At 51.2% G+C, this 23329-nt stretch overlaps 1 protein-coding gene across 5 annotated transcripts; it reads right to left on the bottom strand.

The window, feature by feature from the left end:
• Positions 1 to 1874: 1874 nt before the first annotated feature.
• Positions 1875 to 16512, bottom strand: ZNF12 (zinc finger protein 12). Of its 5 annotated transcripts, XM_080676351.1 has the most exons (6): positions 16135 to 16211; positions 14755 to 14816; positions 10967 to 11093; positions 10639 to 10734; positions 7632 to 7745; positions 1875 to 2065 (listed from the first exon to the last, which is right to left on the bottom strand). In XM_080676351.1, exons 2-6 carry the CDS (start codon positions 14767 to 14769, stop codon positions 2004 to 2006), a joined length of 414 nt encoding a protein of 137 aa, XP_080532477.1. In that variant the 5' UTR covers positions 14770 to 14816; positions 16135 to 16211; the 3' UTR covers positions 1875 to 2003. The 5 variants fall into 5 exon arrangements, with proteins under 5 accessions (XP_080532477.1, XP_080532479.1, XP_080532476.1 ...); XM_080676353.1 differs by lacking the exon at positions 7632 to 7745; XM_080676350.1 differs by lacking the exons at positions 1875 to 2065; positions 16135 to 16211 and adding an exon at positions 16245 to 16512 and having other exon boundaries at positions 3636 to 7745.
• Positions 16513 to 23329: the final 6817 nt, after the last annotated feature.

The raw sequence follows: 23329 nt of genomic DNA, 5'->3' as shown, positions 1-23329 counted from the left end.
GCTGCGGGGGCCGTGTCCACACCGGGTAGGGGCGCGAGCGAAGGCGCTGCCGGTGCCGCGCTCGGGGAGAGGCTGCGCTTGTCGCGGGGTCTCATCCTCCAGGCCGCCGAGGCGGCGGGAACGCGGCCCAGAGGGCAGCGGCGGACGGCCCCGCGGTGAGGGAGCAGAGGTGAGCCCGGCTGTGCGCCCTGCGCGGACGCCGTGTCCGGAGCCCGGCGCTGCCTTCTGCGCGGCACTCGGGGTGGCGCCCGAGCCGACGCCGCAGTCCCCACCTCAAGTGTGTGCGCGCCGCGTGCGGGCGGCGGTCCCAGGCCTGAGGCCCCTTGGAGGTTCCCGAGCGCCCGCGGACGGTTCTGCACTGTCGAGCGCGTCCTGCAGAGCTGCCCGCCTTAGGGGAACACCGGCACCTGCCCTGTCCGGGGCGGGGGGGGGGGGGGGCGCGCATCCACCGTGCCCCCTGCCTCCGTCCCCAGCTCCTGCTTGGTGCGGGGAGGAGTGCCGCCGGGGGATTCAGGGGCCCCGACGGAGGTTCCGGCCAAATCGGATTTTCTAGGCTCTGCTGGGACCAAGCCGCTCTCCTGGGGCCTGAAGGAAGGGCTTCGGGGCCGGACTCTCACCGCGAAGAAACCCCTCCTCTCCAGCCTCTGACCCGGGTCCCGTCAGAGGCGGCGGCAGAAACCCAGAGCAGGGCCGGGGCTGGAGCGAGCTCACCGGCCCAGAAGCTGCGCGCCCCCTTGCAGCAGAGAGAAGGGGCTGGGACGGGGGGGTCGCCATGGACAGGCTGGCGGGAAATCGCACCGCCTAGTCCGGGTGCTGGAGGATTCCGCGGTTGGGGAGCTCTTGCCTTCAACTCCCACCCCCAAGTGGCACCTCGTCTCCCTTCATTCTCCACGAATTCTGTCCGGAAGTTGGGCGGCTCCCTAACGACGTCCGTCCAGTCAGCGTGTCAGCATCTGGGCATGTGCTGCTCTGGCTTTCATCTTATGGGGTCAAGAGCAGTTCAGGGAGGGTCGGCAGGGTCATCGACTGTGTCATTTGACCGAAGCCAAAAAGAATATAAAAGGAGAAATGACTCGTCTAGGATCAATAAGAAGCGAACGGGAGAAGTCGGTTCCCAATTCCTGCCTTGCTGTTCACACAATCACATGGAAACACATTTCCTCCTAAAAGGCCCTTTTGAGAAACATCCCCTCAAGTGAGAAGAAACAGGATTTTTTTTGGGGGGGAAGGGCTCTTTTCCTTTTTATTGAATTTATTGGGGTGACACTGGTTAACAAAATGATACAGGTTTCAGGGGGAAGAAACGGTTGTGTTTTGTTTTTAAAGACCCGTGTTTGGGCACCTATCCCCTTTTCCAAAGCTTTCTGAGGATTCTCGGATATACAAAATAGACCTTGTAGAGAGGAGGAAACTGGTCTTGTAGAACTTAGATCTAAATGCAGAGGCCATGGAGCTCTGAACAATGCACTGCCCTGCAGGGGGGGGGGGTGTTAGGGTGGTGCCAGGAGGGACCATTGGGTGTGGCCTGACACCTGGGGGGCTTCCTGCAGGGTCACGAAGGGGGCAGGGGGCATGTCTGCAAGACAAAGACCCCAGGGGGATATATATAGACAGGCTCTCTGCATGTTTCTTCACTCTGACTTGGAAATTATTCCCGGAGTCCACAAGTGTTAATAAACGGGGTCCCTCCCTTTCTCTAGGAAGCGTGCTTGGTATTTCTTTGGTCTTCTGTAACAGTAGATCTCCCCCCTCCCCAAATATGTTTTAATTAAGGCATCGTACTTCATCTTTTGAGATGCTATTATCTGCCTTGATACTTCAGTTTTAAATGTTTCTGTGTTAGTGAGAGGGAGACAGATAATTAAAGGAGTAGTGAACATTGCAGGTTTAAGGAGTCACAAAGGGGCGGATGTTACCTTCCTCTCCTCCAAGGTTGAAGGTTACCAGCTGGTGTGTAGAGGTTTTTAGGAGGACAGTCGAGGTGCTTCAGGGCCTGCCAGCTCTCATTCTGTTCCTCTTTCCTCCTCTTCCAGTTTCCAGGAATGCCTTCCCAGGTTTTCACACTCTTCGAAGAACAACAAAAAATGAGCAAATCCCAGGTGAGTTCTTTATCCCTTATTTTCCAGTGGATTTCATAGCTTTTGTATATATTATTGTGTTCATAAGTTAAGATGGAAAAGTGGAATTCGATTAAAAGCCTATTTCCAGGTAAATGAAGAGGGAGTAGCTCTGGTCTATGTAGGTCACGTGATCCTCATTTGTGTAGGACATGTGGTCCTAAAGCCACCAAATTATTTGAAAGTATTTTCTGCCTGCTGTGGGTTGCATTTTGCTGTGTTGAAGGTGTTTTTTAAAAAAAAGATATTTTCATTGATTTCACAGAGGAAGAGAGAGGGAAAGATAGAAACACCAGTGATGAGAGAGAATCATTGATTGGCTGCCTCCTGCAGCCCCACACTTGGGATTGAGCCCACAACCTGGGCATGCTCTCCAACCAGGAATCAAACCCTGACCTTCTGGTTCATAGGTTGATGCTCAACTGTCTCAGGAAGGCACCATGGAGGGCGAGAATGTGTAGAGTGTAGAAAACTATTCCCATACAAGTTTCCTTCAACCTGCCCAACAGCATCTGGCCGCCAATACCTCCCCTGCAGGAGCCACGTCATTCTTCCCGCAGAGCTGGCTCCCATTCAGGCTAGTCCTGTGGCCCATGACCTGCTCTTACTTCAGTGGCATCTCAGAGTTGGGCTATGGAAACAAGTCAGCAGCCTGTGCTAGTTCCTCGATTTGGCAGGAATTTTAAGACTTTAGATTCAAGGAAAGGAAAGCAATTTATTTGTGATGTAGATATCGCTGTGATGAGAAGAACAAAGCAATAGGATTAAAAAATATATTTCCTTGCTGTTTAGCTGGAGGCATTCTATAAACCTGGCCATCATCTGCAAGCAGGTGGCCTGGTACATAGCCTCTTCCGGGGAGCTTGTCTGGAGGGCCCAGCCAGGCATTGTGAGATGGAATGAAGAGGGTGACTGTTGTCTCAGGTAGAATGTGGCCCATGTCTTCATTTTGACCTATTTGAGAAGCCATGGGAGCAACCATTGAACCAATGCTTTACTAACCCTAGGACGATTAAAAAAATAAGAGCATCTCACCTCCACGTGCCAGGAAGGGGTGGCCTCTTGCTCAACCCTTGAAAATCCCTCAGGGTTCCTAATCTCACACCACTCATTATGAGGTCTCTGTGTTCACAAAGCAAGTACTCACATTGTCTGGACTGTTTTCAGTTCTGTCTGACCCAGCCCACATGTGCTTTCTTTCACTAACTCTGGCCTGTGGATCTTCCACAATAGCCTCAATAGTTCAGACCTTTTCAAATGTCCCATTCCATCAAATCTGAGACAAACCATTACTTCAAGTATATCTTAAGAAGTACTTAAAGGAAGAGGAGAAACAGGGCCACTTAAACCAGAACATGCTAACTTCAGAGATATAACAACATGACAACATGGACATTTGGGAAACTGAACAATTACATTTCTGGATTACTGAAGAGGCCATGTAGGACTATTTACACATACAGCCACCCTTCTATGTGTAGGGCTCCGTCAGAGGAAAAGAATGTGGTAAGCCATGTAAACTTTTCACATATTTTACTTAAAATGCATACTGTGTATAGAAGCTATAATGATAACACAGGAGTGTGGAAAACCTTGGTAGATATCATTTCAACAGATATACTGAAGGGGTGGCCTCTTGAACTGAATACATGGTTCTTATACAGAACTCTACAGCCTACCTGACCTTTGAGTCCTGTTATGTGGCACAGGCACAATCATCTAGGACACAGAGGGAAAGTGCTGAGCAACAGAACAGGTGCCACGAGTGGTGGAAATAATGAAAAAATGTGGCTATTCTTCTCAGTGGTGAGGAATAAATTAGTCAAATAACACAGGCATCAGGCTAACCACTAGAAACAAAAGTAGGTTCTTACCTTACACTATATGTTGTCAACTAACGGTGCAGCAACAATCTATGAATGATATGACTGAACCTAAACAAACTTTGTGTCATGCATTATAAAAAGGAAGGTTATATCAGGTTCCAAAGGTCCTTAAGTCAGTGATGTAACGATTCATGGAAACAGATACACTCAATGGTTTCTAATGCTCAACCTACTTACATCAAAATTTACAGGAAATAAGATAAATCTCTATATCAACACCTCAAAATAAATGAATTACCTAAAGTCCACTTCTCAGTTGTGTAACTCCTACAAAAGTGTCACTTTGTATCTTCAGTTATCAATGAAAGAGCAAGCCAAATCCACTGGCTGGAAAAGATGTTGAGTCTTTCACAGAAGAACAGTCCTGAGGCGAAATGGCTCCATGGATGGCTGGTCCAGTGGCTCAAGCATCCCCTCTGGGCCCCAGTTCTTCGTCTTTCTGCTCTGCCACACTTTAGTTACACGTCATTGTTGAGACATAACCAAGTATCACTTCCCAGCAAGGCAACATTCAATGCAAGATTCCACGTCACCCGCAGGACTCCTTGAATATTTGAGGAAACCTTTTCCAAAAATAATGTCAGGTATCTCCTTTGTACATGTGTCTAAAATTGGGTCCCAAGACCAGCCCATTGCTGGTAATGAGGAAGGGATTATCATTGCTGGTTGAAACTGATCAGGATTTATCCCCGTTCCATGAGGAGAAATGGACACCCAAGCTCTGCCAGCAAACAGTAAAGAGCAAGTGGCAAGGGTGGTTACTCACCAATGTCTGCCACAAACCCATGTGAACACGTTCTTCAATCACTCAGAACAGGAAGGAGTAGAGCACAATGTTTGAAAATACTATCATATCAAATGAAATACACATAATTCCTAAATTATATAGTATGGTGGTTTGCACATTTACATTTGTGTAGGCATCCAAATAAAAATAGATCAAAATTAGATAAAAACAGGAATATTTTAAGTTCAGTTTTAAAATGTATAGAGTTCAATGAATACTAGTTTTTTTTTTCTCACTACTGGATACTTCTGGCATTAACAATTTAAAATTACCTATGCAGTTTTCTATCTATTTTATACATCATTTTCTATCTCTTGCTGACTCAGATATAGTAGTGAACATTATAAAAAACACTGACTTCATTATGGCAGTGTTTAGTTAGTTCATTAACAATAATCAAATACATTTGTAAGTGCTAGGGAAGAGTACAAGAAGAAACATACTTTATATATACCAAATACTAGTTCAATGGCAATGCATACTAAGTACTAACATGGCTGTACTATTAAAATAGCTAATTGTACATGTCTTACAAATTATTCCAGTAAGGATACAATGCCTTTTCAAACATGATTCCAAATGAACATACAGTCCCTGTACTGTACCATTCTAAAAAGCAAGTTAACAAAGGCCTGCATGCTCAGGACACACTCATGTATGAGTTTAATGTGGCTGTATTGTGGTCCTGATCAGCTATCTAGTCTTATAGCTTCTATTTATACAAGGAGTACATTTATTCACAATATATATATTACAAAAAAACTTCATATTATAACAGAAACATAACTTTTAGTATTAATAATTGCCAGAGGAGTGTTTTCCACATTCTGTAAAATGACAGATCTCCCCTTGGAATGAAATCCCTGATATGTGACAGTCTGACTCCATGGAAGTGTATAGACGTTCTACGTGTTCGCACATTTTATAGTCTGGTATCCAACAAGTCGTGTGTCTTGTAGTTGTGGTTTCCACCCTGTGAATTCTCAGATTACAAGTTTGAGTAATGCACAGAGGTGGGTCCGCTTTCCCCTGTGTGAACTCTGACTTAACAAAGGTAGGAGTTAAAGACATTACGCTGAAAGGGTTCTCTGATGTAAAATGAGGTCTGACTTCAGAGAAGCCTTCCCACATCAAGCACATTCATATTCCCTCGCCTATGGATCCTTTGATGGCTATTGAAGGCTGACTTGTGGTAGAATTTTTTCCCACATTCGCTACATTCATAGGGTTTCTCTCCTGAATGAGTTCTGTAATGTACAGTAAGGTATGACATTCGAGAGAAGGCCTTTCCACATTCATTACATTCAAAGGGTTTCTCTCCAGAATGAATTCTATGATGTATGGTGAGATATGACATCTGAGAGAAGCATTTTCCACATTCGTAACACTCATAGGCTTTCTCTCCAGTGTGCGTTCTCTGATGTCGATTAAGGGCTGAATTCTGACAAAAGGTTTTCCCACATTCATTACATTCGTAAGGTTTCTCTCCTGAATGGATTCTATGATGTATCGTGAGGTATGACATCTGAGAGAAAAATTTCCCACATATGTAACATTCATAGGGCTTCTCCCCTTTATGTATTCTTCGATGTCTACAAAGGGCTGAATTCTGGTAGAAGGTTTTCCCACATTCGTTACATTCATAGGGTTTCACTCCTGAGTGAGTTCTATGATGTATAGTGAGGTATGACAACTGGGAGAATAATTTTCCACATTCATTACATTCATATGGTTTCTCTCCGGTGTGTACTCTCTGATGTCTCATGAGGGCTGAATTCAGGTAGAAGGTTTTCCCACATTCATTACATTCATAGGGTTTCTCTCCTGAATGAGTTCTATAATGTACAGTGAGATATGATAACCGAGAGAAAAATTTTCCACATTCATTACATTCATAGGGTTTCTCTCCTGTGTGTGTCCTCTGATGTGTTGTGAGGGTAGACTTGCGGCAGAAGCATTTCCCACATTCATTACACTTATAGAGTTTCACGCCTGTGTGAATTTTATGATGGTCATTAAGTGCTGACTTCTGGGAGAAGGTTTTTCCACAGTCATGACAAACATAGGGTCGTTCTCCTGAATGTGTTCTCTGATGTTGGGTGAGGTGCGTCTTCTGGCAAAATGATTTTCCACAATAGCTACATTCATAGGGCTTCTCTCCTGAGTGAGTTCTCTGATGTTGAATGAGGTGTAACTTCTGGTAGAAAGTTTTCCCACATTCATTACATTCATAGGGCTTCTCCCCTGTGTGTGTTCTCTGATGTACAGTGAGGGTTCCCTTTTGGCAGAAGGATTTCCCACACTGATTACATGCATAAGGTTTCTCGCCTGTGTGAGTCCTCTGATGTATAATGAATTTTGACTTTTTACAGAAGGATTTCCCACATGCATTGCATTCATAGGGTTTCATTTCCATATGAGATGTTGGATGTACACTGAGGTTTGACATCTGGAGAAACGCTATTTCAGATTCATTCCACTTATAGGGCTTCTCCATAGGGTTAAGAAAAACTGCATCCTTTTGAAAGGCTTTCTGGCATTCAATATATTCAAAGGGTTTCTCCAAAATATGAATGTTCTGATAAATACTTTCTTTATTTAGAGTATAAGCTTCCCCATTTTGATTAAATTCATAAGATTTCTCCCCTGGGTGAGTTTTCTCAAGCTTCACATGGAGAAGTGATTTCCCACAGGCACTACATTCATCAGGCTTCATTCTTGCATAGCTTCCGTCACTACTAATATATTCTGAAGTGGATTTTAAGCTCTTTTCACATGAGTCACATTTATAGGATGTTTTTCTTGAAGGAAAAGGGTTTATTTCCACATTAAAAGTCTTACCAAGAACATCACCTCTCTCTTCAATCAGGGTTTTGTTGTTGATGGATAGAGTTTGCCTGGAATGTTTGTCTTCACTTTCCTGGACTCTCTCTATCAGGTCAACTTTCCAGACTTCTGAAAAGAGGCAAAATTAACCAAATTTTGTACATCTTCCTACATAAGATATGGGATGAGACGTACATAAGCATTTGGTTGTGGCATAGATGCTAGCTTCATAGATGAAAATAATTTCCCCCTTATTCTATTTCTGTGTATGTTAATCCTCACCCTAGGATATTTTTTCCATTTATTTATTTTTTTTTAGAAAGAATGGAAAGGGTGGAGGGGACAGAAAGAGAGAGAGAGAGAGAGAGAAACATTGATGGGAAAGAGACACATCAACTGGTTGCCTCCCCACATATCCCAACCAGGGCCGGGAATTGAGTCTATAACTGACGTACGTGCCTTTGACCGGAATCAAATCCTCAACCCTTCAGTCCTCAGGTCGATGCTCTAACCACTGAGAAAAATGGCCAGGGCTCCCCTTATTCTTTAGTTTGAAAAATCTCTCTCCCCCCCCTCTCCCTCTTCCTCTCCCCAGTGGTGACAAAAGGGAGGAATTAACTGACAAAGACACAAGCATCTTTGACCTTTTACTACTTTATAAGATCTTGTTCAAAACTGGGTATAGAAGGTAAAATAGAAACACAGAACAGCAGACAGGATGCCAGATGAATGACTGATAATACAGACACGAGAGAACTCCCAGCAAATGGAGTCCAGTGACAGGAACAAGAAGCACTGCTGGATAGGAGGGTTGGAATATCTCTCCAAGGATGGATCTGTTTTGGAGGAGGAGAAGCAGAACTTCACACATCATTTCATATCAGCTTGGGAGAGACAGCTCACAGTGTAGGCTTGATGTATCAGCTTGTCCCAAGATGCTGTGGCACCGCCAATGCCCAGCTCCCTTTCAACCCCAAGCCTCTGTTCCTGCTTTTGCATCTGCTTGACTTCCAGCCTTGGTCTACTCAAAACCTCTCTCATGGGGTTTCCATGCTTTCAGAAAACATTTCTCAAATCCTATCTCATCTCCAATAGCTCCATTTTTCTTTAAAGTTGAAAGTAATTACTCTCCACACAATCCGTTTTGCACAGTGATTCAGCCTTGTGGAACATTAAAATCCCATGTGAAATTCTGGGTTTCAAATTACTCCACAGGGCTCTGTTCTCTTTTCTTAACCAAAACCCATCTCTTAGGAAGTATGACTCTATTTCCTTTATCTTTGAACCCCTAAATAGAAATCAGAGAAGCTGTTCTTAGTAGTAATCTGAATCATGTGGGTATCTGTCAAGTACCTACAGGATATATGAGATGTGACCTAAACACGCATGCTCAGAAATAATGACCTGTAAATTACTTCTGAATGAGGGACAAGGAAGTTCTGCCGCCTTAGCCGGTTTGGCTCAATGGATAGAGCGTCGGCCTGCAGACTGAAGGGTCCCGGGTTCAATTCTGGCCAAGGGCACATGCCTGGGGTTGTGGACTCGATCCCCTATAGGGGGCATGCAGGAGGCAGCCAATCAATAATTCCCTCTCATCATTGATGTTTATTATCTCTCTCCCTCTCCCTTCTCTAAAATCAATAAAAATATATTACAAAAAAAAACAAGTTCTGCCACCTGTCTGGCTCCTCGGATAATAGGAGAAATAACGGTGTACTGCAAGTTACACACCACAGCGAGGGGAATATGCTCCTTTCTTTACAGGGTTAGACTCCAGGGAAGGAATGAGCCTCAAGCTAAAATATATGCCATCAGATACTAGATCCTTGATCAGACCTAGGAGTGGAGTCAAGAGATTAGAGTTAAGGCTAACAGTTGAAAGGAAAAACTTCAAGGAGGGAAGGGTTAGAAAATTTGAGCTCCGACTTGGAGAATGTGTTATCTGGACAGACAAAGCACACCCCACTGAAAGGCAGCGCTGTAGGGACAATGATCACGTGAACGGAACACATTCGGTAATGTGGACTAAATGGAGTTTAGCAGCGTTTTTGGAAACAACTGAAAGTTACTTTTCCAGGCAATACAGGGCTGTGACTGTGGTGCTTCTCAGAGGATGAGGAAGCTAATTCCTTTAGGAACGAACAGGGAATCACTGCAGGCTCATCCTGTGGAATGAGTGATAGGTGAACTGGAACTTCTGGTGAACACACCTTGCAAATCCAAGTAGAATGAAGGTGGACCCCCCGAGACAGGGCAGACAAGGCACATAAACCCGATGGACAGAAACCCCAGAGACCTGAGGCAGAAGGAGCCCTTTACAGAACAAACCCCTGGAGGAGGAAGCAGATCTACCTTTGTGGAGGGGCGGGAGGGGAAGGAGTCACAGTTCCTCTCTGTACACTGTACTCATTATGAAGGCACTGGGGACACCAGAGCAACCGGAAATAGGAGAGACAAGATGAACAGCACTTGGGGAAAGAGGGAGCCCCAGTTCCTGCTGCCACCACACTGAGGAAGGCCTGGGGCTCAGGAATAACGAGCAGCACAAGCCCACGTGACCTCACAGGTGAACAGATTTCACTGGCTGAGCACGGTGGGGGTCTGGGATCTTACCTCAAAGAGAGAGAAGTGACAAGAGAACGTGGGGACAGAAACACATCTGAGGCGATGCACGTTAAAGGAGGTGGAGCGCTAACTTAAGGTCACATAAGTTATGTTGTAGTAACAGACTTACGAATGCCTCGAAACAGAGTCCACGACAATGGGTTACTGAACATGCCGCGAGAGCGAGCGAGACCCGAGGTTTAAGAGGAAGTGACTGGATTTGGTTCTGGGAAGTAAGCATGGGAAAGCTCTAGAACAAGTTTTTGTGGGGGAGGAGGACGTCTTTGGGAGTGAGAGTCAGGTAGCTAAAGCACACAGCTAACCATCTCTAGTCACTTCTAAATGCTTGGAACCGTTAACAATTCCAGAAAAACACTGCCAAGTTAGCAGTCATCTCCTCGCTGCCTCCCAAACACACCTGGGCGACTGTGAAGTAGGACTTCTCCTTCTATTCTCCAGGGCTCTTCTCCTTGCTCCAGCTTGAGGATAACTTCCGGTTTAACAAGGTGACACCCTGTTAACAGAAACGAGAGAGAACTTGAGCCTGGCTGCTGGGCTTCTGCAGAAAATGGTGCCTTATAAGATACACAACCGAAGGGCCCCTCTGAGCTGTGCCAAGACTCACGGGGAGGTAAATGCCCTGCCTGATGACCCAAACACATTATTCACGTTTATCCCATCAAATTCAAAGTCAGAAAAGGTGTGGGAAATCCCATATGTCTTAGCAACTCAGCCGCTCTGCTCACCCACGGAGACGAGGTGGCTGTAGTTCTCCAGCATCACGTCCCTGTAGGTGGTCTTCTGCTCCGGGCCCAGCTGCTGCCACTCCTCCTGGGTGAAGTCCACGGCCACGTCCTTGAATGACACTGGCTCCTGTAAGAGCAGCGCGATGGGAATTGGGGGACGTGGACAAGGCATCCGGGGACAAGAGCTTACCGAGCTCACTGGTAGAGGCAACCAGGGACCCGGTATCACTTTTATGTTACAGGTTGTGGAAGGGAAACAAAGCTCTCAGGCAGACACCGAGAGAGCTCACTCAGAGTTCACACCCAAAAGGAAACGGTCTTGACTGCGAGCCAGACACTGCTGGCTGCTGGGAGACTGACGGGCAGCTGCAGCCTGCCCCTGAGGGGCCCTGTGGGAACGGCACTTGCGCCTTCATTCTGCTTCCAGACACGAATGGTGTTGGTCCTGCTCCCAGCTCTCCTGCTCAGTCTCCTCAGCGGCTCCTCCTTCCTCCAAGTCACCCCCAGATGGAGGGCTCTGGGCTCCCTTTTCGGTCCTTTACTCCTTGCTGTCTGCATTCACTGCTCTGATGGTGCTCCCATCTGGCCTCATGGATTTAATTACCACCTATGTGTCAGCATTTCCCAAATGGATGTCCCCAGCCCAGATTCTCTCCTAAATTCCTGACAGGTCCCGGATCTCAAACTCAACATGCCCGAAATCCAGCCGCTGTTCCTGTCCAGACCTGTCCCTCCAGCTTACAGGAGCCAATCTGCAATGTCTGCCAGTTACCAAAGCGACAGGCCAGCCAGGCAGCACCAGCTGGTTTTGTATTGTCCTGCACGGGTGAGCCTGCGGCAGGTCCGACCAGGGCCCGCCACAGCAACTGTCAGCAACCATTTCTGTTTGGAATGCACTGTCGCCGCTTGCAAACAGCACGACCGTGGCTGTTGTAAACCAATGTGTGATTTGGTGACAGCCTTAAGGACTAGTAGCTTGGCCAAGTTCACGTTTATGCACAAGGAGAGGGGACACTGCATTGTTCTTCCTCTGCCTTAAACAGCTTTGCCTTGGTGGTGCTGCTCGGTAGTTACAGCGTCAGCCTGTGCACCAAAGGGTCTTGAATTTGACTCCCGGTCAAGGGCATGTACCTGGGTTACAGGTTTGATCCCCAGCCCCAGTCAAGGTCCGACGTGTCTCTCTTACATCAATAATTCTCTCTCTCCTCCCTCCCCCATCCCCTCCTTCCCACTGATTCTAAAAATCAATAGAAAAAAATATCCTAGGGTGAGGATTAAAAAAAAAAAGCAGCTTTGCGGGCACTTTTAATTTTAAGAAAGTGGGTTTCAGGAACTTGGATAACGAATTAAGAAACCAATCAGAACTGCAGATATTTAGGACTTTAGGTTAGTTACAGAAGACGAAGGAACGACCATTAACAGTATGTTTCAGAAGACCCCTCAGACCAGTAACTGTCCCGGACAGCTGTATGTCACAGAATGCGAAGAGCTGGATGTGGTCACAGGCTGGAACGTCGGACATGGGAGTGAGAACACTTTGTGACCAGCCCAGTCACCACCCTCAGAGCGAGCTCTCCCCGCAGCGGGAGGGGAACACCGGCGCCTTACATTTTCCAAGAGGCCCGTCGTCACGGGCCAGGAACAGGAGGAAGCACCGGGATCCCACCAGTAAAGACTGGGAGAAAAAAGTGTCCCCCAGAGGGCTTTAACCAGCCTCAGGCCTCACCAGGGACAGTGGGAGCCTCCTGGGGCCAAAGACTGGTCCAAAGGTCCCCGAGCCAGCAAGAGTCCTCCTTCCTCCTGCACATCAGGAAAAAGGAAGACACTCAGACACGAAACACCGCCAGTCAGGAGTTAGTACGCCGCCTGTGTGGCCTGTCTGAAGAAAGCGACTGACATGGCTCCAGAGCCAGGGAGGGGAGACTAAGATCAGACAGAAATGGAAGAACCACCAAACCAAGGAATTCTTCCTCACCGCCGCCACCGCCACCACCACCACCGCCACCACCACCACCACCAAAGACACTACGCCCAACACTCACAGAGGAGGGCGCTCTTGAACTAGGGATCTCACCCACACAAACTCGCTCATTTTGGGAAATTTAAAAAATACCAAGTTCTCAATTTTTCAAAATGAAAATATTACAAAATTATATGGTAATCCTGGAAAACAAAATAAACTCGGGAAACAATGTTTACTAATGTGACTCACTGGAAAAATGTATAAACACTGGAGACTATAAGTCAGCAAGAAAAGCAAAAGAAAACGCCAGCATCCCGACGCCAGGCACAGGCCCTCCCCCCAGTGACGGAGCCTCCCACTCGGAGGGACAGTGATGCCCAGGCTGTGCTCACCCTCACGACAGAGCTTCCCGGGAACTGCGGGGCCGGGGGCTGTCATCTCCCACAACCACTTTTATGAATTATCGCCGCAAGGAGAAGAGAAGCTCCTTGAGAGAAAGAACTGCCTCTTCAAACCAAGTCCCAGGAAAGATCTGTACACAAACCAACACAGGCCACTGCAGATGGGCGAGGCGGGAGTGGCTGAGGCTAGGACTGGCAAACCTCCAGGAGTCGAGGCTAGATCCCAGGGGCCTTTACAGGTCAGAGGGCAGGGACAGAACCAAGGCTGCAGGCTGCCAGATAAACCATGAATGGGGCGTGAGGAATCTTTGCCAGACACGTCACTGCACAGTCTGCGGTGCAACCCCAACAGATGATGGGAGATCTGGGGAGACTTATTTGAAGGGTGAGAGGGCCACTCCTCCCGGTGGCCCTGGTTTTACCCCTGGATCAAGCATTACCAACAATGGGTCTACAGCACAACAATGTTGTCGTCACCAGCAAAGTTACATGCGTGGAGTGCTCCCTGGGCAGTGTACCCTTGGCTTACAAGAGGCACAAGGATGGATGGCAGTGGCTTAGGGCTCGTTATTTAGAATGGCTAAATGTCACAATTATAGTGACATCGTCAACGAAACCTTTTGTTTGGTTCATCCTCAACCGAGGACATTTTTCCATTGATTTATAGGGAGAGTGGGAGGGGGACAGAGAGAAACATCGATGTGAGAGAAACATATCCATTGGTTGCCTCCTGCATGAGCCCCAACCCGGGCCTGGGCTGGGAAGGAGCCTGCAGCCAAGGTACGTGCCCTTGACCGGAATTGAACCCGAGACCCTTTGGTCCTCAGGCTGAAGTTCTATCCACTGAGCCAAACCGGCTAGGTACAGGGGTGGGCAAACTTTTTGACTCGAGGGCCACAATGGGTTCTTAAACTGGACCGGAGGGCCGGAACAAAAGCATGGATGGAGTGTTTGTGTGAACTAATATAAATTCAAAGTAAAGGAGCGGAGGGGAGAGCAAGAGAACCCTCCGCTCTTTCGGCTCCACGGGCCAGATAGAACAGCTGAACGGGCCAGATCCAGCCCGCAGACCGTAGTTTGACCACGGCTGGGCTAGGACATCAACAAAATCTTTAAAACCTACGAGAAAACAAGTGTTTTGGCTGGTCAATGTAAGTCAAATATTGGATGGCATTTGTCATGTTTTGTGATGAATGTCAGAACACGAGGCATACTTGTACTTAAGCTTTAAGAGCATAGGAGGATCATGCTATCTACACGTGCAAACGTGGTAAATGCCTGGGGCTGACCTGCTGCTCTGTGCTTTGTCTGAGCATCTCTCTTATCTGGTCTACGTTCCCATTGTAACGTTTGGACTGTCCCCCTCCAAAAGATGTATTATAAACAGACTAGGGAAGAAGAAACACGTAACCAGAAAAACTCACCAGAGACGTATTCATCTTCTGCTGCTCTTGGGAAAACGAGGACTGTGAAACCAGAGGCAGACCTGAAGAAGGAAAATGCAGGCCACGAAGTTAGTGATGTGGCCTGCCAAGGAAGTACTCTTCCTGCATAAAGACTCACCCAGAAAGTCCCATCAGACACCTCGGGAGACTCTCTTTAAACCTTCAGAAGTGACAGAGAATGATGAGGGAGAGCCCACCTGTGTGTCTGTAACTCCCACATCATTATATGGCGACTGAGTGGTTACATCTCTCATTAGTGAATGAACGTCAAAGCCTACTGAAATAATTCCCCATCATTAAACAGTGGAGGCTCCGTGCACGTGCACAGGTGGGGTCCCTGGGCCTGGCATGCGCCCTCTCGCAAACCAGGAACCTTGAGGGATGTCAGACTGCCAGTCCGCCCAATCCCGCAGGCCAGGCCGAGAGGCCCTACTAGTGCACGGATGCACCAGGCCTCTAGTATGCATGTAAGATCTTTAGTTAATCTCTTCCCTCTGAGATTCATCACTCTGTTCCATGTTTCCATGCCTGTGCGTTGAGCGTGTCCCCTGGTGGTCAGTGCGCGTCATAGCTACCTGACGGTTGGGGGTAGGTGGCTTAGGCTTTTATATAGAGAGAAGATAAAAAGAGAAATTTTGTTCCAGTTATCTATTTTTTTTACTCTTTTAACAACTTAAGATCAAGAAGTCTGCAGGATGCTCTGAGTAAAGGGATACACTCAAGCAGGGCTAAGTCTAAATTTTTTGTACGAACTTGAGAACAAAAAAATCTCTTAAGAAACTTTGACTGAACTCTAATACAGGGCACGACACGTGCCCTGGGAGTGTGAGTCCTGTTAGCAAGCCCCCTACACACGGGCACCCCGGGCAGGCCACCGCCCTTCTCAGGCCCAAGCGCTTCCGCCGTCACCGAGGCGGAGGACGCCCCCTGCAGGCTGACCTAATGCGCTGCACCGGGACTGCACAGGCGGCTCCAAGGGGAGTCGGCACACGCTTAGGCCAGTGAACACGGTCCTGGGGGACCTTTAGAGACACGTTTGGAACCTGGGGAGGGCGAGGCGTGCTGGGGTGCAGGGAAGGGGTGTTGGGGTGCAGGGAGGAGGGGCACCGTCGAAGCCCAGGCTGGGACCCCCTAGGCCCCCAGGAGACAGGGAAGTCCCAAGTGCAGGGGGGCGCCCACTCCCAGCGGCCTGCCCCTCCGGCTCAGACACGCGGATCCCCGGGGAGCGGTCCCCGCTCCCTCCCGCAAACTCGCGTGTCCTCGTCTGGGGCGAGTCCCCAGCCCTGCTTACTGCGGGCGGGAAGACCCCGAACTGCCCGGGGCCGCAAACGCACGACCCGCCCGTCGGGACCCGCTGACCTGCCCCAAGGCTCCCGAGGCGCCGCCGCTTCTCTCCCGGGGTCCCCGCCTCTGCGCCTCCCCAGCCGCGTCCCCGAGGAGCCGGCTCTGGGCCTTCGGGACACACTCACTCAGGAGGACGTCCCTCCCGGGGCCTCACCGCCCCGCGCGCCTCGGCCGGGCCGCCGCGATGCAGACGGGCCCAGCCCGACCCCGCCGCCGCCGCCGCCCAGCTCCTCGGGCCTGGCCCGCGGGCTCCGGGGTCGCCGCTCCAGACTCCGCCCGCGCGCGCAAGCTCTTGAGCGCACAGCCCCGCACCCGCTGGGTGGCGGCCCGACCGGACAGCGCCCAGCCCCGCAGGCCCCGGGATCCTCGCCCAACACAGGCCGAAGCTTGGGCACCAGGGGCAGCGGTGACCTGGACTCGGACAGGAAGCGACAGCGGCGCTGCGGCAGGGCGCCTGCGCGTACACGCACACAGCCCGAGTGCACATGCGTACGAGGACGCCGGAAGTCGCCCGTCGGGGCCCACCCGGGCCGCGGGACTCCATTTCCCATAAGTCTGCGTGCCGTCCCGTTAGGGAGCGTCTTCCAAGTCTCCAGCTGGTCCAGCGGTTGCGAAGCGCTGTGCGGGGAGAGCGGGCCGCCCGGGCGGGACGCCAGGTTCCCATTTGTCTCTCCTCCTGGGGCGGGGGGGGATCAGGACGGGTGTCTCAGGCCCCGTCCTCCTCCTGCTTTGCGACCTTTGGGGTTAGGGATTCCCCCACAACCGGGCGCGGGAACAGAGGGGTGTATCATGTCCACTCACCTGAAATACTAGGAGTTCCACTAAAATACTGGTAATCAGGAAATGCCCCGCTATGGTTTCTCCAAGGAAGGAAAGATAATAGAAATTGTAGCTTTTGTAGATTTCACAACTAATGCATGAAACTATAAAAACCAGTAAATACTCACAATTGGAAAAAGGTGAGAAGATCTTACCTCGGAAGGAGGATTGTTGGGCAAAAGTGTCACTTTTCAAAAATGGGATCATAAGGACAATGATTAACACCTCTTTATGGTGAAATAACACAACTGTGTTTTTGGCCAAGTGTTTACAAAAAGCTGATGGGGAGGTTGGGGAGGGGGGTGGGCTAGAGGGGGGATAAAGGGGACATATGTAATACTTTCAACAATAAAGATTTAAAAATAAAAGAAAAATAAAACCAGGCAATCGATCACTCAAACAATAAAATATAAAGCTGATGCGGAGGGGGTGGGACTAAAAATAAAATCTCCTGCCCTGGCCGGTGTGGCTCAGTGGATAGAGCGTCGGCCTGTGGACAGAAGGGTTCCGGGTTCGATTCCTGTCAAGGGCACCTGCCTGGGTTGTGAGCTCGACCCCCAGTTGGTTGGCGTGCAGGAGGCAGCCGATCCTGGATTCTCTCTCATCATTGATGTTTCTGTCTCTCTCTCCCTCTCCCTTCCTCCGTGAAATCAAAATACATATTACACAATCAGTTAAAAAATTAAAAAAATAAATAAAAACAAAATCTCCTGCAACCCAGGAAGTCACGTCCGCAAATGTAGAAACAGAGACAATGGTTGGCTGCGGAGTCACCCTTACACCAGACCGCAGAAGGAACCTCGCCTTTTCACAGCGCTCAGCGGGCTCCGGCCTCGCAGACACGCTCAGGTTCAGGGGCCCCTGGTCGCCTGGGTGCCCGCCGATGGCCTTTATCCCAAGGAAAAAGGAACCCTCTCAGGTCCCCGGGACACGCAGGTGGTGAGAGCTCCGAGCACTGCCCAGCGCTCAGCCGCAGCAGCTCCGGTGGAGGCAGAGACAGAGACAGAAACAGAGGCAGAGACAGAGACAGAGGCAGAGGCAGAGACAGAGACAGAGACGGGGCGCGTGGAGGCAGAGACGGGGCGCGTGGAGGCACCCCGCACAAAGCCTGCGCTCCGCACAGCTACGCTCCGAGTGGCCGTGGAGCCGGCACGGTCTTGCCCGCTCTTGCTGCTCCTGGCGTGGCCGGGCCTGCATCGCACCGATGGGAAGGGGTGGCCCGTGGCAGTGCCCGCACCTCGGTCTGAGCTGGGGACAAGGCAGGGCACGTTTCTCTGTGCGCCCTCACAGAGGCAGGATGGCCGCTGTGCGAGCCCCTGGGGGGCCTCACCGTGGAGAGGAGCGCAGCCCCCATCTTCCCGGGCCCCGGCCCCCGGTTCTCACCTCCCCCACGTGCACTGCCGCCAGGGGAGGACCAGGGCCACGGGGCTCCGCTCTGGGCTCTGCCCGGTCCGTCCCAGCGGCCTCGCCCCCCAACAGCCCACTGTGGCCCCTCAGCTCAGAGCCTCGCTGGGATCCCCTCTCCCTCCAAATGGCTGAAAACTGCCCATTCGTGTGTCCCCTTTGTAAACAATGTGTCCGCTGGAGGGTTGCCGGGGCCGGAATCGTGGTGGGGGAGCAGCAGAGACCCGCCTCCTGGGGCTCATTAGGCCTCTGTGCGAACCAGCGTTTGGGAGGGGACTGCAGTTACTCTCCCCAGGTTGTCACCTCTCTTCATTCATTCATTTATTTTGCCAATCAATTCACTTCCTTTTATTTTATTTCTATTTATTTTTTAAATATATTTTTATTGACTTTAGAGAGGAAAGGAGGGGGGGAGAGAGAGAGAGAAACATCCACGATGAGAGAGAATCATGGATCGGCTGCCTCCTGCACGCCCCACCCTGGGGATCCAGCCCGCAACCCGGGCCTGTGCCCTTGACCGGAATCGAACCCAGGACCCCTCAGTCCGCAGGCCGGCGCTCTATCCACTGAGCAACACCAGCCAGAGCCTTTTATTTTATTTTAATGATGGATATTTAAACGTGTGTCCCCGCCTCTCATCCTTGATGTTTCTACCTCTTGCTTCCTCTCTCTAAAATCAATCAAAATATGTATATATATATATATATATATATATATATATATTTTCTTATATTTTTATTGATTTCAGAGAGGAAGGGAAAGGGAGGGAGAGATAGAAACATCAATGATGAGAGAGAATCATGGATCGGCTGCCTCCTACTGGGAATTGAGCCTGCAACCCAGGCATGTGCCCTTGACTGGAATTGAACCCAGGACCCTTCAGTCCGTAGGCCGACACTCTATCCACTGAGCCAAACCGGCTGGGGCAAAATATGTCTATTTTTTTTTTAATATATTTTATTGATATTTTACAGAGAGGAAGGGAGAAGGATAGAGAGCTAGAAACATCGATGAGAGAGAAACATCGATCAGCTGCCTCCTGCACACCTCCCACTGTGGATGTGTCCGCAACCAAGGTACATGCCCTTGACCGGAATCGAACCCGGGACCCTTCAGTCCGCAGGCCGACGCTCTATCCACTGAGCCAAACCGGTTTTGGCAAAATATGTCTATTTTTAAAAGAACATGAATGAGCTGCTGGTACAGTTCATCCCTCGGACCTCTTGGTGGTGGGGGGGGGGGCGGGAATCCTGACTACCCATCACTCCCCGAGGCATCTCCCCAGCCAGCGCCAACATTGTCTTTGATGGCCTGTTGTTTGCAGCTTGCTCTTCGGGTGCCACGGTCTGACTTGGAAGAGGTCTGTTTCCCCAGAACAGAAACCCACTCACGGACAGCACGGGGCTCTGAGTGGAGTGGATTCTTATGCAGCACGATGGCAGGACGTGGAAGAGAGGTCGGGCCACCTCTCTCATCTCCGGGGACACGAGGTCAAGTCCTTTGCTTCTCAGCGCCTCCCTGCACGTCCGGCCGGTGTTCTCCGAAAGGCAAGGAGCGCGTGTGCGTCTGCTCTCCAGACCCAGGGCCGGGCTGAGGCTGGTGTCTCCTTGGCTCTGACCTGGGCCCAACTCCAACGGCCTCGCGGCTCCCCTGGCCAGCACCGGCCCGTGGAACCTGGCCTGGTCCGAGTCTCTAGTGTGACTGTCTTTGATGGACCCACCGTCCACTCCTGCAGCGTCAGGGAGCCCGAGGGGAGGGGAGGGAACGGGCGCCCAGGTCCCCGGATGCTGGGGTGGGAGAGACACACAGGCAGCACTTCGGGGTGGGGGGGGAATACTTATGCTCTGGAACACCAGGGGGTCTTCAAAGTGTGTCTCCCTCCTCCCCCCCTGCCTCCCTCCCTCCAAGTGCCCAGCTCCATTTTCCCACTCACCCCCCTCCCCCCTCTCCCCCGACCCCTCCCCGCAGAGTCCCCCCTCTGAAATTTGTGGGGTCTTTTTAAAAATATATTTTTATTGATTTCAGAGAGGAAGGGAGAGGGGAGAGATAGAAACATCCATGATGAGAGAGAATCATTGATCGGCTGCCTTCTGCATCCCCCTACTGGGGATCGAGCTGGCAACACCAGGCATGTGCCCTTGGCCGGAATCGAACCTGGGACCCTTCAGTCCACAGGCCGACGCTCTATCCACTGAGCAAAACCAGCTAGGGTGTGGGTTTTTAAATATATATATATATTTTTTATTAATTTCAGAGAGGAAGGGAGAGGAGAGATGGAAACATCAGTGATGAGAGAGAATCATGGATCCGCTGCCTCCTGCACGCCCCCCACTGGGGATGGAGCCTGCAACCCGGGCCTGTGCCCTGACCTGGAATCGAACCCTGACCTCCTGGTTCATAGGTCGACGCTCAGCCCCGGAGCCACGGCCGCCGGACTGTTTTGTTTTTTGGTTAATCCCCACCCGGGGATACTTTTTCATTGATTTTTAGAGAGAGTAGAAGGGAGGGCGGGAGACAGAGAGAGAAACACGGATGTGAGAGAGGCACAGGTTGCCTCCTGCACGTGCCCCAACCGGATCCAACAGGTACGTGCGCTTGACCAGAATCGAACCGGCAACCCCTCAGTCCGCGACTGGACCGCTGTAACCACTGAACGAAACAGGCGGGGTCCCCCTCTGAAAGCTGACATCCCATTGGGACACCTTTCTGAATTTAAGGTTCTGGAACCAGACGCGCCCCCCCCCCCCCACACACACACACAGAGGTAACTAACTTTCCTCCGTGGAAAATTCCCTGTTACACCCAGGACAGTTCCAATCCCCAGGCCTGAGAGAGGCTGGGGGTCTCGGCTGGGGGGGGGCTCGAAGGCTCTCTTGTCTTTTTGGGGTTCTTGAGGGTCTGCTCCCCAGGTCCCCATAGCCGACCCCCCTGTAGGCAGCTCCTGCTGTGAAGGTGGCCGCTGGGGCCGGGCCGGTGTGGGTGCTGCTCCGCTGGTTCAAGCACATTAGTATCCGCCCAGCCTCTGTGCCCCTCCGGGAAGTCCCCTCAGTCCCGGGAACCCTCCTCCCCCCAGTTCCTTCTCTTCCTGAGCCTCAGCCAGCGTGGCCCTGTTGCCCGGCGGGGGCTGCTCCCTGAGCTCCATCTGCCTGTGCTGCGCGGTGAGTCCTCCAGGTCGGAGCCAGGCCCGTGAGGCTGATCGGTGTAGTCTGGGGGAGTCGTGGAGCCGGTTGGTGTAGTTGGGGGAGTCGTGGAGCCGATTGGTGTAGTTGTAGGGAGTCGTGTAGCCGGTTGGTGTAGTTGGGAGTCGTGGAGCCGATTGGTGTAGTTGGGGGAGTCGTGGAGCCTATTGGTGTAGTTGGGGAGTCGTGGAGCCTATTGGTGTAGTTGGGGAGTCGTGGAGCCGGTCGGTGTAGTTGTAGGGGGTCGTGTAGCCGGTTGGTGTAGTTGTAGGGAGTTGTGGAGCCGGTTGGTGTAGTTGGGGGTCGTGGAGCCGGTTGGTGTAGTTGTAGGGAGTTGTGGAGCCGGTTGGTGTAGTTGTAGGGGGTCGTGGAGCCGGTTGGTGTAGTTGTAGGGAGTTGTGGAGCCGGTTGGTGTAGTTGTAGGGGGTCGTGGAGCCGGTTGGTGTAGTTGGGGGTCGTGTAGCCGGTTGGTGTAGTTGTAGGGGGTCGTGTAGCCGGTTGGTGTAGTTGTAGGGAGTTGTGGAGCCGGTTGGTGTAGTTGTAGGGGGTCGTGGAGCCGGTTGGTGTAGTTGGGGGTCGTGGAGCCGGTTGGTGTAGTTGTAGGGGGTCGTGGAGCCAGTTGGGGGAGTTGCGCTGTGCAGAGCCCACCACCCTGGCAGAGCCTCGGGCCTCCTCCGTCAATGCGCTGACCCCCAGGGAGGCCCTGAGCCTCTCCCTCCTCCGCCGGACCACTACGTTCTCCTGGGAGAGCACAGGGCATTCTCTGGCTGATGAAAGCCACCTGGTGCCAGGAGGGGTCCCCGGGTCCCGCGGGCTCGGGCCTTAGGGGCCTGGCTCTCCAACGCTCCGCTCCAGGGGGGGGGGAGCTGGGTCTCTCTCTCCTTTCCCGCCTTTGCTGTCATTTCTGTTGTGTGACCTCTCGCTCCCTCCCCGCCTCCCGCCTGTTTACACGTGGCCGTGGCCGGGGGAGAAGCCGCTGCCCTCGCCTGTCGCCTGGCGGCGTGTCCTCCTGTAGACTTTTCCCCTTTAAGGCGTCTGTTCGGTGGCGATAACTGGCCCTGCCCTCAGCCTCCTCCACCTCAGAGCTGCTTCCTAGGGTCCCTGGTAGCCACGGGGCACGTGCATCGGGACTTGCAGCTGGGGGGGGGGCAGGCTGTGCGCCTGGTCCCCGAGGACCGCCCCCCCCAGCTGCAAGTCCCAATGCAAACACAGGAGGCACTGGGCCCGGCCCCTCGGCGGACAGTCTTTCCGGCTCCAGCTCTATCCAGGTGCGATTCCCATGTAGGTCACCAGCTACTGGAAGCCGCATGGTGCTGATTGGATATAAGCCTCTACTGGGGGAGGAGGCCCTCACCTAGTTAACCTGTCCATCACATACGCACTTTTCTTTTTTTTAAGTTCGACTCTTAGCAAATTTTTTAAAATGTATATATTTGTTATTGATTTCAGAGAGGAAGGGAGAGAGAGCGATAGAAACATCAGTGATGAGAGAGAACCATGGATCAGCTGCCTCCTGCACGCCCCACACTGGGGATCCAGCCCACAACTGGGGCATGTGCCCTGCCGGGGAATCAAACCCTGACCTTCTAGTTCATAGGCCAGTGCTCAACCACTGAGCCACCCGGCCAAGCTCCCTTGGCCAATTTTAATTATGCAGCACAGTATTACTGACCATCGTCACCATGTTGTTTGTGAGATCCTCAGACCTCGTTCATCTCGTAACTGAATGTTCGTCCCCGTCGCCAGCCTAGCCTCCCCCGCCCCACAGCCCCTGGCAACCTGTTTTCTACTCTGTTTCTGTGAGTTTG

Source organism: Plecotus auritus, assembly GCF_963455305.1.
Source record: "Plecotus auritus genome assembly, chromosome: 6".
Classification (NCBI taxonomy): Eukaryota; Metazoa; Chordata; class Mammalia; order Chiroptera; family Vespertilionidae; genus Plecotus; species Plecotus auritus.
This window is presented reverse-complemented; position numbering and strand designations above follow the sequence as displayed.